This window comes from Naegleria gruberi, assembly GCF_000004985.1.
Source record: "Naegleria gruberi genomic scaffold NAEGRscaffold_16, whole genome shotgun sequence".
Lineage (NCBI taxonomy): Eukaryota > Heterolobosea > Eutetramitea > Acrasida > Naegleriidae > Naegleria > Naegleria gruberi.
In genome coordinates, this window is record NW_003163311.1 from 120,934 (window position 1) to 135,766 (window position 14,833).

Genomic DNA, 14,833 nt, shown 5'->3' on the forward strand with positions numbered 1-14,833 from the left:
CCTCATCAAGAATAGTACCAACATTTCGATGGTAAATAGAATCTGATAAATAATCCCATCTCAGATCAACAAAACATGTTTTCCACAATTCGTAATTTTCCTCTCTTATCACTCTTCTAAATGTTGAACAGGTGTGTAGGAGTGGTAACATGTATTTTGCAATTTGTTCCCAAAGATTTGTGTCATCGAATAGTTTACCTGGAGGGTAAGTCCAAAGTCAATGGTGGTCAATGGGTATGTTGGAGGTTTCGACTTAGTTTGGATCTGCCAACATCAGACGGTTCCTTCAACAACCAAAGAGAATTCGAACAATCAATGGCTGAGCGGGCCACCAATGGCTGGGCGGGCCACCAACAACATTTCGCCGCACCAACAACATTTGGCCGCCTAAATTGCTACAGGTGTAGAGGTGGTAGCAGGGTCATTTGTTTAAATTCAAAAAAATGGAAGACACTGATATTCAACGCTTTTCTGATGAATACTCTCGCAACAAACTTAAACTTCTTCGGGATAAAATTGTTCAGAAATTATTATTAAAGCAAGAATGGAATATGGTATTCGAAGAACTTCCAGTGTTGACCAAAAAAAAGAAAACCAGAAAGCAAGCTAAAGATATTCGCACTATTGATCACATCAAAGAGGTACTCCTAAAAAGATTAGGGTATGTGCCTGTGTATATGTTTTTGAATTTGATGGCAAGTATTTGTGGAACTCCAGAGGGCCCCTATAGAAAATCTGAACTGTATTTAATTATTCTATACATGCTAGTTAAAAACAAGTCAGCTGATGAGTTGGATTCTTTAGAAATCATTCCATCAACATCCATAAGAAGAGTTGCTGATCAGATTTGGGATGATAATCGAGATGAACTTAATGTCAAAGTTGACCAATTATTGGCCAAAATGTTTTCCTCACACATTCTCAGAAGTGTAACAGCCAAATTGGAGAATGATAAGGATTTTTTGTTTGCAACCATGTTCCTTGATGGTCATGACACAAGAATTGAATATAATAACCTGGCCACCTATTCTAGATTTGATTATTGGTCTTTTAAATTCAAAAATTCTGGTTTAAGAACCCAGGTATTAATGGATGTTAATGAATTTACCTTAGCTGTATCCAAATCAGAAGCATGTAAGGCCAATACAGACATGAAAATGTTTACAATTATGGACATACATAATAATGTCGATATGACAAATCATGATGTTGTTTTTTTGGATGGTGGTTACTTTTTAGGAATGAACGATTATGTTGAGAGTTTACAAGAAAAAGGAGTAGAGTTTGGACTTGACAATTTCCGTACACCTATTAGAAAATCAAGAAATATCCCTTTTGACGACTCAGAGGCTGCTTATAATGAGAAATTTGGTGCCTTTCGAGGAACCATAGAGACTCTGTTTTCATTTTTGGCTGAGAAATTTGAATATTTTTCAAACAAAAATCATGCCTCTTGTGTTGCTGAAATGGAGCAAAAGTGGAATTTACAGTTCAAAGTGTGTTTGTTATTGGTTAATGTTTTAAAGTTTTGTAAGAAGTTTAATGTTGAGACACAAACCAAGCACAGATTGTGGATAAACAAAGAATTTGATTTTGAGTTCAATACTGACAAAAAGTTAATTCCAACACCGGTATTGCAAGAGCAATTACAATATTCCAGAGACTCTCTTAAAAAACAACAAGATTATTTGGATAGAGTGTTAGAGATGACAGAAGAAGAATTAGAAGAAGAACTTGAGCGTACTTTTAGTCTTTCTGATTTTCCACAATTTAACCCCAGCCAAGATATTACAATATCCAAACCAAAATCAAATCCTCAATCAGAAATTCCACCTAGATCTCAAGTAAGATCAGAAACATCACAAAGATCTCAATCAAGATTAGAAACACCACCAAGATCTCAATCAAATCCTCAATCAGAAATTCCATCAAGTCCTCAATCAAGAACAGAAATTCCACCAACATCTCAATCAAGATCAGAAACACCATCAACATCTCGATCAAGCCCTCAATCAGAAACACCACCAAGATCTCAATCAAGATCAGAAACATCACAAAGATCTCAATCAAGATTAGAAATTCCACCAACATCTCAATCAAACCCTCAATCAGAAATTCCACCAAAATCTCAATCAAGATCAAAAACACCACCAAAATCTCAATCAAAATCAAAAACATCACCAAGATCTCAATCAAGTCCTCAATCAAGATCTGAAACACCACCAAAATCTCAATCAAATCCTCAATCAGAAATTCCACCAAAATCTCAATCAAAATCAAAAACACCACCAAGATCTCAATCAAGATCAGAAACATCACCAATATCTCAATCAAGTCCTCAATCAGAAACACCACCAAGATCTCAATCAAGATTAGAAATTCCACTAAGTCCTCAATCAAAATCCAAACGAAATCATCCAACAAAAAGGAAAGGATATTACTCACCGAATGATGAAGACGCAAAAAGAGTCACACTTTCAAAAGAATACCAAAAGGGTGTATCAGGTAACAAAAGAAGTAGAAAACCGCCACCCACTTTCGATGCTTAATGGTTTGGTTTGACTAGTATTGGCTTTGTTTTGTTGGAGCGGCCAATTAATGTTGGCCCGGGCAAATAGGTTTTGGCGTGGCGGGAAACCATTGGCGTAGCGGGAAACTGTTGGTGTGGTTGGCTTTTATTTGCCCCACCAGCAACAATTTACAACTACAACAACCAAAAACAGTACCAGAAACCACCTACCACCACCAACACACACCATTTTGGAGTTACCCTCCTGACGGAAGAAAATAGGAAAAGATGTATGTGAGAATTTCACGAGGGAGGTGATCTAGTTGTTGAGACATTTTTTTTTAATCTATTATTTGGAAGATTCAACTTGGCATTGTAAAGCTCAACCATTACAAAAAAGTGAGAAGTTGAAATTCGAACAAAATCTGTAAAACACCAAAAAATAGAAATCATCACTTAGTTGTTATTAAATCCTTAATAAAAACTCATCAAAAAAAAATGAAAAGAAAGAGTGAGAGTGATCACAAGACGGAAAAACTAGAAAAAATTCAGAAACTTTCCAATGACCACACCTCTCCGAATTTTACTACTAATTTTGAGTACTCGATAGCTTTGGCTGATGATCGTGATGATCAGGAATTTGGAATAACTGTTTCGGAAAGGGAGGAACAGATTGAAAGTAATTTAATTGTATCGTGCTCAACCTCAACGACTAATAATTATAGTAAAAGCAAAAAAGATGTTAGGAAGGAAAATAGAGTTTCGGATTTGATGATAATTGGAAAGGAAAATGTAAATATCAGCAATAGAAATATTTTGGAATATTCGGAAAATTTCAATGATTTAAATAATACAAGAAATTGTGTTTTTGCTAATGATGAATTACATGAAATATTTTCATTCTTACCAGTCGAGTATTTGGTAGACGTGTCACATGTTTGTGGACAATGGAGAGATTTGATTCATAACGTAAAATTATTTCACCACTGGAAAGATCACATAATTTCCAATGGTATATCTCAGTTCCACAAGAAAATCAGAAAGAAATATTCCAAGATTATGCCTGTAAATTATATTGCAGATATTAGATTACAGTTATGTAATCATGCTATTTTTCTACTATTGATTTTAACCACATATGGATGTTATATAGCTAATTGGGATTTTACTTATTGCTATATGTGGACTCTTGGAATCATTTTATGGATCCATGTTTCCTTCCATGTGTTTGAGTTAGAGTTTCGATCTCATTTGCAACAAGTTAAACATGACATAGATAATCAATTATTATCACTTGATTTTTCAATTGAAATGAATGTCTTACCATGCTTTTTGAAAATAGCCTTGATACAAATCATCAGTACACTCTCTATAGTGTCGACAGCACTCATTCTGATGTATTTAATTTGGAAAATAGAACAATTTAATTTCATTGAATTGTTGAATATTCAAGTCAGAATTCCACTCCTTCTAATATTTTACGGTTTAACTAGATATCCCTTTTTACTTCTTACCAAAATTCTCCAAAATGGATTAGTTTCAGTTGCCAATTTTATAACCACCTCCTTAGTGTTATACTTTGAGTGGATTATTATTCAGAGTCACCTTAATTTTCCAGAAAGATTCCTAATATTTGTGATTGTTACATTAAGATACTATCTTTTCTATGATAGATGCGACATTTTGTACCGTTTGGCAAATCATAGAAGTATCCAAATTCATACCATGATGAGATTATCTCTTGTGTCATTCCCTCCTCTGAGCTCACTACCGATTTTAATTCACTCAAAATATTTTGGCTCTGAAGTTAGTGAATCCTATTTCTCATTCCTAACTGATCATATAATTTGATATCTGTATGATCAAAAATCAATCTAGTTTATAACTTTCAAATTATCATTTTTTGTTAATTGGTACTATTTTCCAATTCAATATTGTTATATTCAACTAATTCAATATTTCCATTTTCAGATATCCTTATTTTCAACCAAGCACAATTAGAAACCTTCCAACGATAACCCTTTGTATAATTAAAAGTATACATGATTGAGTTCAATACACCACCGTGTGTAACAACAAGAATTCTGTCTCCATAAAGTTGTTTTTCTGAAACAATTTCTTTCAAATATCCTGTCAATCTTTCATATACTTCATTGTTTGATTCAATTCCTTCATCCCATCTGTGGTTAAGAAAATCTTCTTTATCTGCAGTTCTATGAGCCATCTCACTACTATTCTCCAATTCGAAAGCTCTCAATTCACTCACCAATCTTCCTTCCCAACTTCCCATACCATTTTGAACAATATTCAATCTGTGGATATTTATCTCCAACAATAATTTGAGCAGTTTTGCTTGCACGTTTCAAATCGGATGAATAAATTCTAGAAAAATTCAATGATGAAAATATATTATTTAATTCTCTTGCTTGTGATTCTCCCTTTTCATTCAATTCAATATCAGTGTGTCCTTGTAATTTTCCCATTAAATTCCAATTTGTTTCTCCATGTCGGGTCAAATACACTTCACAATATGATGAAGAAGTTTCTTGAGCCATTTTTTTGTAATGAATTTGAACGAAAAGAGATTGTAACCCAATAGACCTATCAAAATTAAAATAATTCAAGTTGTTTAATATATTACAAAGTTTATCGTTTTTCAATTTTATCATCAATAATAAGACCCCAATTACCAGCATGACAAATCCAAGTTAATTTCTTTCCTTCTAAAGCCATTTTGGCATACTTGGTCTTCTTTTCCTTATTTTGTTCAATATAGACGACGCCATCTACTCTGATATATCTGCATGAACTGTCATTCATTTGAGTTGCAAATGATAAATTATTAATAATCACATGATCTTGATTTGGGTCATGAATAGTATTGTGAATCTTTAAAATGTCATCATCTGTTACAATGTAACCATCAGAGAATGATGATGAATCTTGTGGAGCCGTCGATGTTGATGCATTTTCATCTTCCATTCTCATAGTTGGCTTAACAACTGTAATTTCACCTGAAGCAGCTCCATCAATATGAGCTTGCATTGTTGGATCATTCATATTATGTTCAGTAGCTTCTCTATAAATTAAACCACAGAACATTTCAATTGTCTTTTCAAAATTATCTAATTTGTATGATGTACCACCTGTTTCTTCTGCAACTAATTTGTAAAATTCATGTCTTGGTTTTTCTAAATTACCACATTTCACTGCATGAATTTTAACATGATTATTATCAAATAAATTCTGTGCTTCAACTTTCCAATCAATATTGAAACATTCATCTTGTAAATGAGGGAATGCATCACCAATTACAACTAATGAACGAATTGTATAACTATTCTCAATTGGAACCCAAGAAAGAGATTGAGCTTCCTTAATAACACATTCATAAAGTTCTGCATAATCATGACCATTTGTCTTATCAAGTGATTGAATAAATGAAACAATTTGTTCAATATCAGTTGTGAAATCCAACTTGGACATGACATATGATCCACTATCCTTACATGATTCATAATCACCATGAGCAATTAAAGCAATTTCTAAACCACGAATATCATTCATTAATTGTTGACAAATAGTTTGTAACTTGAATTTCATATTATTAATATAATTTGTCATTGAAATTGTGGTATCAAATGAGAAACAAATTTGTACAGATGGAACTCTTTCACTACCAGTTGTATCTAATTTGTGATTGTTACCAGGAATATAATTACAATGTTGTAGGATATTAGAAACTGAAATACCCTTCCATGTTTTTGTAGAGTCAATTGAGGAGATTGACCATTTAGAAGCATCATCTGATCCTTTCAAAATATTATTTCCAGGTGTTTTTTCAATTAATTTGTCTCTGGCTTCAGATATCGAAGTAAAAACTTTAAATTTTGGATTGGAGAAATCATTGTATGGATTAACAGTTTGTACACTCGATGAAGAGGCACTTGATGATGGATTTCTAATAGAATTTTTAACGAGCTCCTTCTTTTGTTTAGTAGAACTAGTTGATTGTTTAATTCTCTTCTGTGTGGATTGTGATGTGGAGATTTTTGCTGTTTGTTTCAATGAGGATGATGATGATCGTGTAGTTTTTGATGGTGAAGGAGATTTAACTGATGTCTTGGCTGGAGATGATTTGGATTTTGATTTGGATGGAGAGGAATAATTTCTTCTCAGATCAATTTCTCCAACGACATAATCTTCCAAGTAGCTTGGTAATTTGTGTGTTCTGGTTGGCTTGCTCATATTAATGTGTGTTGATTTTTTTTTGATTGATCTTTTCATCATTCAATTTCTGATATTTTATGGAAAATGTGTTCCCGCCAAAAAATAGTGAATTCGTTGATATTTTGGAACATCCTGTAATGCATGAAAATACTAGAATTCAATTTCCATCATATGTTGTAACACCTTCCACTGTATTACTATTATTATTAACATTCGTGTTATTTGATTGTGAAGATGGTGGAGAAAAATCATGTGATATCCAATAATTCCACTCAATATTTCGGTTCACTTTATTCCACTTTCCAACGAAAATTTTCAAATGATGGAATGCTTCTTGTTTCAGGAAACAAGGAAATGGATTAATAATATTAAATTAAACAATTATTTTCATGCCTGTTTTTGTAAAGCTAATTCATTTACCCGATTAATTGTCCTCTTACAAAAAGCCCTATTCGAAACCTTGCTTCGCATATCCTCTATCCAATTATCTGACCTGCTCATTACAACATGAGGTTTCAAAATTGATTCCCACAACACAATTCAAACATCATGTTGTCCATCACCACTTAAAACATCTTACTAAAAAATTAAAAGAACCAAGTGGCTTGTTTTTGTGTTATTGGAGAGGATGAAATCTATTGTTGAGAATCAGGTGATGAGGATCCGATCATCAACATCATTGACTAGATTTTGTATGTTTTGATAATGTTCTTCTTATTGATGGAGTAAATTGTTGGTTTTGTGTGGTTTTATTGTGTGATCAAATTGACTTCCGATCGTTACATGTGATGTTGATCAATACTTGTTGTTGTAACAATAATATTATACAATAATTGAATTATTGATGATAATTTAAATCATATAGTAATGATGATGATTGTATTGATTGGTTTTATAAATTGTTTTGGAATGATCAGTGCAATTAAAATTCCAATGGATGATAATAATTACATGATTGGTTCTGGAATTTATGATATTACAGGACCAGCTGCTGAAGTGGGTTAGTATATTGAATTTATACCAGTTATAATATTGTAATAATAATACTTTACAAAAAATAGGTATGATGGGTTATGCTATGGTTGATCAAAGAACAAAGGGTATTCACTTTCGTTTGAGAGCTAGAGCTTTTGTTATTGCTGAAAGATTAAATCCAAAGAGTAGAATGGTTTTTGTGAGTGCTGACATTTGTTTTGGAACTCAATCAGTTAGATTGGGAGTTGTTCCAAAATTACAAGAAAAATATGGAGATTTGTACACTTTGGATAATGTTGCTATTAGTGCTATTCACACTCACTCTGGACCTGGTGGATATAGGTTTGTTTCTTCATTTCAAACTGATTTAATTGATTTGTGAATAGTTTTTATGCAGTTTATGATATGACTACATTTGGATTTGATAATCAAAATTATAAGGCAATTGTGGAAGGTATCTATCAAGCCATTGTTCATGCCCATGAAAATTTGTCAACTGGTGGACGTATCTATATGAATTCTGATCGTTTATTCTTCAGTAATATTAATCGTTCCCCAACCAGTTACTTGCTAAATCCACCTGAAGAACGTAAACTCTATGAAATTGATGGAGATACTGACAAGACTATGGTTGTTCTTCGTTTGGAAAATGAAAATGGAAAGGAAGTTGGTGCCATTGCTTGGTTTGCAGTTCATTGCACTTCCATGAATAATACCAACATGTTTATCAGTGGTGATAATAAGGGTTATGCTTCTTACATGTTTGAAAAGTATAAGAATGGTAATGATAGCTTCCCTGGGGTTGGTCCATTTATTGCAATCTTTGGTCAATCCAATGAAGGTGATGTTTCTCCAAACACTGCTGGACCTACTTGTCCTGTAAGTATTGAACATTTCCACAATTATTAACATATGATAATTAGGATGGAATTACACCATGTGCAGCTGATAGTACTTGTGAAGGAACTACTCAAAAGTGCACTGGTAAAGGACCTGGTAAGACTGATTATGACTCGACAAAGATTATTGGAAGACAACAATTTGAAAAGGCATTGAAATTATATAATGATAAGGCCAATTCAATTGTTTTGAGTGGTCCAATTGACTTTAGACATACTCATCTCAACATGTCTGATATTACTGTTGGTCCAAAATATACAAGTACTGGACAAGTTGGAAAGACATGTAAGGGAGCCCTTGGTTATTCATTTGCTGCAGGTACCACCGATGGTCCTGGTGATTTTTCATGTAAGTTTTTAAAACGATGAGATTATTCTTATATTTTCAAATAGTCAAGCAAGGTGATAACTCAACTAAGGGAAATCCATTCTGGAATTTCGTTTCTAGTTTTATTGCTAAACCAACTCCAGAACAAATTTTATGTCAATCTCCAAAACCAATCTTGTTAGATGTAGGATTGGCTCAATTCCCTTATCCATGGGCTGTTGAAATTAATCCAATTCAAATTATGACTATTGGTCAATTGGTTATTATTCCTGTACCAGGTGAATTTACAACCATGTCTGGAAGAAGGTAAGTTTTTCATTCAATAGAGCAGAATTGTTTTACACGGCGTTCAAGATTGAGAAATACTGTTTGTAATACATTGACCACTTTAAATCCAAAGAGATTCCCGCCTCAAACAACTCGTTGTGTCATTGCTGGTTTGTCCAATTCATACACTCAGTATATTGCTACCTATGAAGAATTTCAAGCTCAGAGATATGAAGCTGCTTCCACACTTTATGGACCTCATACACTCGCAGCTTACCAACAAGAATATGATAAATTGGCCACTGCATTGGCTACAGGTCAACCAATTTCACCAGGACTAAAACCATTGGATCTCTATGATAAACAATGGTCCTTCAATATTGGTGTAATAATTGACAGTACTCCTTTTGGTAAAAAGTTTGGAGATTTATATCAAGATGTTGATACTGAAAAAGTTTACAAAAATGGAGATGTTATTTCTGCTGAATTCTATGGAGGTCACCCAAAGAATAATTTAATGACTCAAAAGACCTTCTTAACTATTGAAAAATTGAATGAAAAGAATCAATGGATTTCAATTCTTGTTGATGGTGATTGGGATACTAGATGGCACTGGAGAAGACAATGGTTATCTGAATCTATCTTTACCATTATTTGGTCAATTGGTGAAACATTCAAAGTTGAACCAGGTATTTATCGTATCCATCATTTTGGTTATTATAAGGATTTGGAACAAAGTGTCTTTCCTTATGATGGAACTAGCTCACCATTTAAAGTTGTAGCTTAAAGTGACACTGTTCCAAAAAAATTTAAAAAATAATTTACCACCAATGTAAATATGTAATACCTCACCTTGCAGCTTAATAAACATGTTTAGAGAATGAGGTTTAACAAAATTATTGTTGAAAATAATCAAATGTTGTAGAAAGTAAGTTCACTCGTTTGATTCAATGAAATTGAAATGTTCCCTGCTGATCAAACATATCAATCCAACTCTTAAACTTGTTTTAACACTCCTATCATTGTTAATGAATCACTTGTCAGTGGAATAAAGAAATATTCAATCCAAATCTATTGCCAAAATCTGAAACCCCAATCGAAGCTGCTTATTAGATGGCACTCTAATGAATTCGAATTATTCTACTATTTTCGAGAAGTGTTGCCAGAAAAGTTCTTCTTTCAAAAATTTAATTCAATTTGGTTTCAATCATAAACTCATACTGAACATATCATTTGATGGTAATGTACAAAAATTAAAATAATTTATTTAATGGAGTGGAAGCTTGTATTCCAAAAGCATGTCATTTTCTGGGGGTATGGCGATCAAAGCACGCAAAATATTTTCAATAGCAGCTCTTTGCTTGAACAAGGCATTGATAACTGGAGCATTTGGATTGACGAGTGGAGCCTTGAACAAATAGCTCAAAATACTCATAACAGCATCCATCTTACGGAATTCCTTACAATCAGCAGATGAGAATTCTTGTTCAACAGATGAAATTTCCTTAAAGGTAACTCTTTCCATAAGTTCAGTCAAAACAACCAAGTCGAGCATGAGTGGAGTGGCCAAAAGTGAGTCTTCACAAGTATTGTGGAGAACAATGGTATTCTTACCACCCATAAAGATTTCAGAAATGTATTCATCCAAAGCACGCTTACTGTCACCAACATATGGAACATACTTGATAACAATACAGTGATCTGGAGCATCAGATTGCTTGTTTGGATAGAGGATATCATTGCTCAAAACCATGTCATCAACGACACTTTGCTTAGAAACTTCCTTAGATCTGAATTGGAGAGGTGAGCTCAAATTCTTACCATCATTGTTACCCAAGTGGTTGTAAGAAGCAATAGAAGCAAGCTTCAAACCAGCACCAACGAGGAAATCAGCCAAAACAGACTTAATCTTAGTTTGACCACTCTTGAAATCGTCACCACCAATGAAAACACCATGTTGTTGAGCCAATTCAACAACACCAGGAACGAAAGTGTTTTGTGGTGAACCATTGAGGTATGAACAACCTTCCAAAATAGAAGCAACACAGTACAAAGTACTTGGTGACACTTCGGATTCGTTATTCTTAATGCTTTCCATCAATTCCTTAGCAGTAGAGTTCAAATTTTCAGAAACCTTACAGAATCTTTCAGTGTTAGCAGTCCACAAAACAATAACCTTATCCAATTGGTTCTTTTGTTTAAAATCTCTGATATCACTTCTGATTTGTTCCATTTGCTCGAATCTATGAGTAGCCTTAACAAGATTGTTGGCTCTATCGTTTTGGTTAGCAGCAATAAAGTCAGCATCATAAATAGCTGGACGTGGCTTGAATTGCTTCAATTCTTCTTCAAGGGACTTTTGAATTTCAATATCGAGGACCTTAGCTCTTCTACAAGAAGCATAAATATCCAAATCAGAAATATCCCAACCATCTATTCATCATTAGCAATATTATTAAATATTTTCATCGTCATCATAACACAAACGTTCAAAAACCCGTGATGGAAATTTAAAAAGCGAATAAAAGTCCAAATTTGTAAAAAATTTCGGGTGCGCATTTTTGGCATATTCAAACGTGGTGACAATAAATTCATAGAAATTATTGAATGATACCATTGAAAGATAATTACTTACCAATGAAGAGGTCGTCTGGTGAAACCATAGGAACAACATCCTTCAAAGCAGCATAGTGTTGACCACCCATGTGCATTGTGGCAGATTGTGTAATACTTCCGTACCAGTTAGCAGATTGGACACCTTCCTTTGTTTCCCATTGCAATTTCCTATAATTATTATTAAATGATGACAAGGATTCTAGATAATGAATAATAATGAAAAAACATACTTCTTATTGGCCAAAATACCAGCAGTGAGTGTGGAACCATTGTTACCACCCCAACCAACAAGCATAGCACCAACTCTACCAATCTTCTTTTCAGTCTTAAATTCGAGATTAACAGTCTTTGGTTCAACAACTAATTCAACAGCATCACCAACAGTCTTTGATTCAGTCTTGTTATAACGATAGACATATTTACTTTGGAAAGTTTCTGTGGTTTCCTTGAGGTTAGATGATTTCACGGTGATCTTCTTGCTTGGCATCGTGTATAAATTATATGTGTGTGAGGGTTGTTGAGACAATTCTTTGTGTTTTTCAATTATTGCTGATTCATCATTAATGAAAAGGCTTCCGATAGCGACCGATAAAAGTTACAAAAATATTCTTCTTGGACGCGTATGGAAAAATCTTCGCCTCGCGCCAATGAAACCAATTTGGAACACGCAATTATTGAGGGCAAGACAAAAAAGAGGAACTTGACAATTAAGTGTTCAAACAGGAGGTGGATGGCTATTGAATTTAAAAGGGCAATATTGTAAGTGAGGAAATCTTCTTATTGTGTTAGTAAAGATAATCTTTGGTTTAAAAGTTTGGTGGATTTTTCATTTCAGTAATTTTAAACAAAATGTCTGATTTTAGGGTAGGTTATTTTCGGTTGGTTTAGAATAATTTGAAAATGAAATCTTCTTCTAGTCTTTAAAGCAACATCAACAACAAGAACAGTACGAAACTGTTCGTAATGAGGATGAAATTGAACATTCCAAAGTTGATAAATCTCAAACCTCTCAACAACTTCAAGGTTCACAATCCAATCGAAAGGATTTAGAATCAGAATTGGAGAAATCAAATAAGCCACGAATTGGAGATCCAAATTATCCTTTTGCAAAGTAGTTGATCCTTTGATGTAATTGAAGTGAGCAATACAATCCCAATTTGATGGAAAAACTCAAATAAATGAAATTAAGAGTTAATAATATTATTGTAAACTATAATTGAAAACGGACTTGTTTGGATTTTTGCAGAGTGATGAGAGACTTCAATCTCTTCAACAATAAGAAATTTTTGATGTGATAATGGCTACTGTGATTTAAATAATGAAAAAGTAATTTATTGAACAATGATTATTAATTTGCAAATTCCCTAATTTTGGTATCTATTCGTCAATTTTTGTTAGTTCCTTTCTAGGAGGTAAATCTTGAGGCATTCTCAAATTCCAAACTAATCCCAATTTTTCCATAACCTTGAGAACATTCCATCCAATATCTAGCTCATTGTCCTTAATTGCTAATTTACTACTTCCTGGATAAGCATGATGATTGTTATGATAACATTCTCCTGCAGTCATAATTTCTTGAATCTTTCTACCCCACAATGATTTCTTTCTCAAGTTGGGCAACGATTCAACATTGTAACCTTGAATTGAAGCTCCTTCAACATGATAACTTCTAGATTGTACAGATCCAGAATTGTGAGCATACCATCCAACATAGAAATGTCCAAAAACTGAAATTGAAACTCTAGCACAAACACCCCAAATCACCCAACCCCATCCACCAATACAATAGAATAAAATAGCATATGGTAATTGTTGAAGCATCCATGTACGTTCCATCCATTGAATCACTCTATCCTTTTCAATCTTTTCACCGAGAATTATTTCAGGAGGATGTTTCAAAGTGAGGGAACAACATAGTTGTGAATAGGCATCTTTCCACAAAGATTCCTGTTGTCCATAATAAGGATGGCATTGTGATTGACCATTCTTTGGAGCTTGTCTTTGTGCCCAATCTCTCATATCATGTGCTTTCATCATACCAATTGGTCCAGCTATTCCCATCAATGTCCCGAGGTGAACCAGAACATATTCCAACCATTTTGGACATTGAAATGAATTGTGTATGAATTTTCTATGCATACCAAGAGAATGACCAAATAATATGGAAATTCCAGTACTACCAAGAAAAAGACTCAAATTTTCAATCATCAAAGCAGAGTCATACGTGAGAATTGCACCCACAAGTGCTGACAAGGTCATCCCACCAAACCACAATGCTTTTGAAGGAGTTAGTTTCAACTCACCTTCCAATGCATTACAATCAGGATTGACTGGAATGATTCTTGGAACTCCAGGTTGATAAGTTGGATGGAACTTGGATTTTTCGCCTTGCACAAATTTTGATTCCAAATTGATTTTGATTGAACTATCATCAGTTGAACTATTGATCGAATCAGATAGTACTTGATTGTTATTGATCGAGTAAAATAACCGAGAGAATCTTCCATATGAAAGGAGTTTCTTGGTCTTTATCAACTTGGTCAATTGTGACATTTTTTTGAAATATTTTGCATGTGGATTATTATTAATGCATCATAATCGCTATTTTTAATAGTGCTTTATTTCACTCGAAATTATCAATAAAATTCAGTCAATTCAATAAATTTCAGATGTCAAGAATGATTAGAATGATGAGATTTCTTCTTCTTCAGATTTCATATTCAAATATTAAGAAATCTCGCCACTTGCAAAACTAAAATTTAGAAATGGAATTCAAGTTTATCCAACATGTTTTAGAATAGAAACTAATCTTTAAGGTACAATGCATCAGATTAGTTTCGTATTTTCTTGAAAAACAAATTATCTTATTTAAGAGTCTTTTTCAATATGTTAATTCAAGTAATCTTTCAATTATCATCGTCGAGTTGAACAACAAGATATTTGATGATATTTTAGTACACAATCTTTCAATAGTAAAATTACTTTCTAATTAACTTGTTATTAATAGCT

General features: G+C 33.4%; 6 protein-coding genes across 6 annotated transcripts; 2 read left to right on the top strand and 4 right to left on the bottom strand.

Annotated features, from left to right (window-relative positions):
* Window positions 1-443: 443 nt before the first annotated feature.
* On the top strand, window positions 444-2,999 carry NAEGRDRAFT_79233 (uncharacterized protein; the record flags this gene model as incomplete). The annotated part of the gene is made up of 1 exon (XM_002678680.1): window positions 444-2,999. The coding sequence occupies one exon, from the start codon at window positions 444-446 to the stop codon at window positions 2,547-2,549; it is 2,106 nt and encodes a 701-aa protein (XP_002678726.1). The 3' UTR covers window positions 2,550-2,999.
* Window positions 3,000-4,415: 1,416 nt separating this feature from the next.
* NAEGRDRAFT_65914 (uncharacterized protein) lies at window positions 4,416-4,799 on the bottom strand (the record flags this gene model as incomplete). The annotated part of the gene is made up of 1 exon (XM_002678802.1): window positions 4,416-4,799. One exon carries the CDS (start codon window positions 4,797-4,799, stop codon window positions 4,416-4,418), a length of 384 nt encoding a protein of 127 aa, XP_002678848.1.
* A 356-nt stretch (window positions 4,800-5,155) lies between these two features.
* On the bottom strand, window positions 5,156-6,757 carry NAEGRDRAFT_65915 (uncharacterized protein; the record flags this gene model as incomplete). The annotated part of the gene is made up of 1 exon (XM_002678803.1): window positions 5,156-6,757. One exon carries the CDS (start codon window positions 6,755-6,757, stop codon window positions 5,156-5,158), a length of 1,602 nt encoding a protein of 533 aa, XP_002678849.1.
* Window positions 6,758-7,672: 915 nt separating this feature from the next.
* On the top strand, window positions 7,673-10,098 carry NAEGRDRAFT_83074 (uncharacterized protein; the record flags this gene model as incomplete). The annotated part of the gene is made up of 6 exons (XM_002678681.1): window positions 7,673-7,739; window positions 7,801-8,056; window positions 8,101-8,593; window positions 8,638-8,962; window positions 9,007-9,247; window positions 9,296-10,098. 6 exons carry the CDS (start codon window positions 7,673-7,675, stop codon window positions 9,993-9,995), a joined length of 2,082 nt encoding a protein of 693 aa, XP_002678727.1. The 3' UTR covers window positions 9,996-10,098.
* A 354-nt stretch (window positions 10,099-10,452) lies between these two features.
* On the bottom strand, window positions 10,453-12,344 carry NAEGRDRAFT_36195 (myo-inositol 1-phosphate synthase). Its single transcript, XM_002678804.1, has 3 exons — window positions 12,055-12,344; window positions 11,844-11,992; window positions 10,453-11,641 (listed from the first exon to the last, which is right to left on the bottom strand). The coding sequence occupies exons 1-3, from the start codon at window positions 12,309-12,311 to the stop codon at window positions 10,476-10,478; spliced, it is 1,572 nt and encodes a 523-aa protein (XP_002678850.1). The 5' UTR covers window positions 12,312-12,344; the 3' UTR covers window positions 10,453-10,475.
* Window positions 12,345-13,201: 857 nt separating this feature from the next.
* Window positions 13,202-14,377, bottom strand: NAEGRDRAFT_65918 (uncharacterized protein; the record flags this gene model as incomplete). Its single annotated transcript, XM_002678805.1, has 1 exon — window positions 13,202-14,377. One exon carries the CDS (start codon window positions 14,375-14,377, stop codon window positions 13,202-13,204), a length of 1,176 nt encoding a protein of 391 aa, XP_002678851.1.
* Between the last annotated feature and the right edge of the window lie 456 nt (window positions 14,378-14,833).

Coding starts and splice junctions, on each gene's coding strand:
- NAEGRDRAFT_36195 (XM_002678804.1), bottom strand. CDS start 12,311: ATGCCAAGCAAGAAGATCACCGTGAAATCATCTAACCTCAAGGAAACC. Junction 11,993..12,054: donor GGTATTTTGGCCAATAAGAA/GTATGTTTTTTC, acceptor TAATAATTATAG/GAAATTGCAATGGGAAACAA. Junction 11,642..11,843: donor ACCAGACGACCTCTTCATTG/GTAAGTAATTAT, acceptor AATGATGAATAG/ATGGTTGGGATATTTCTGAT.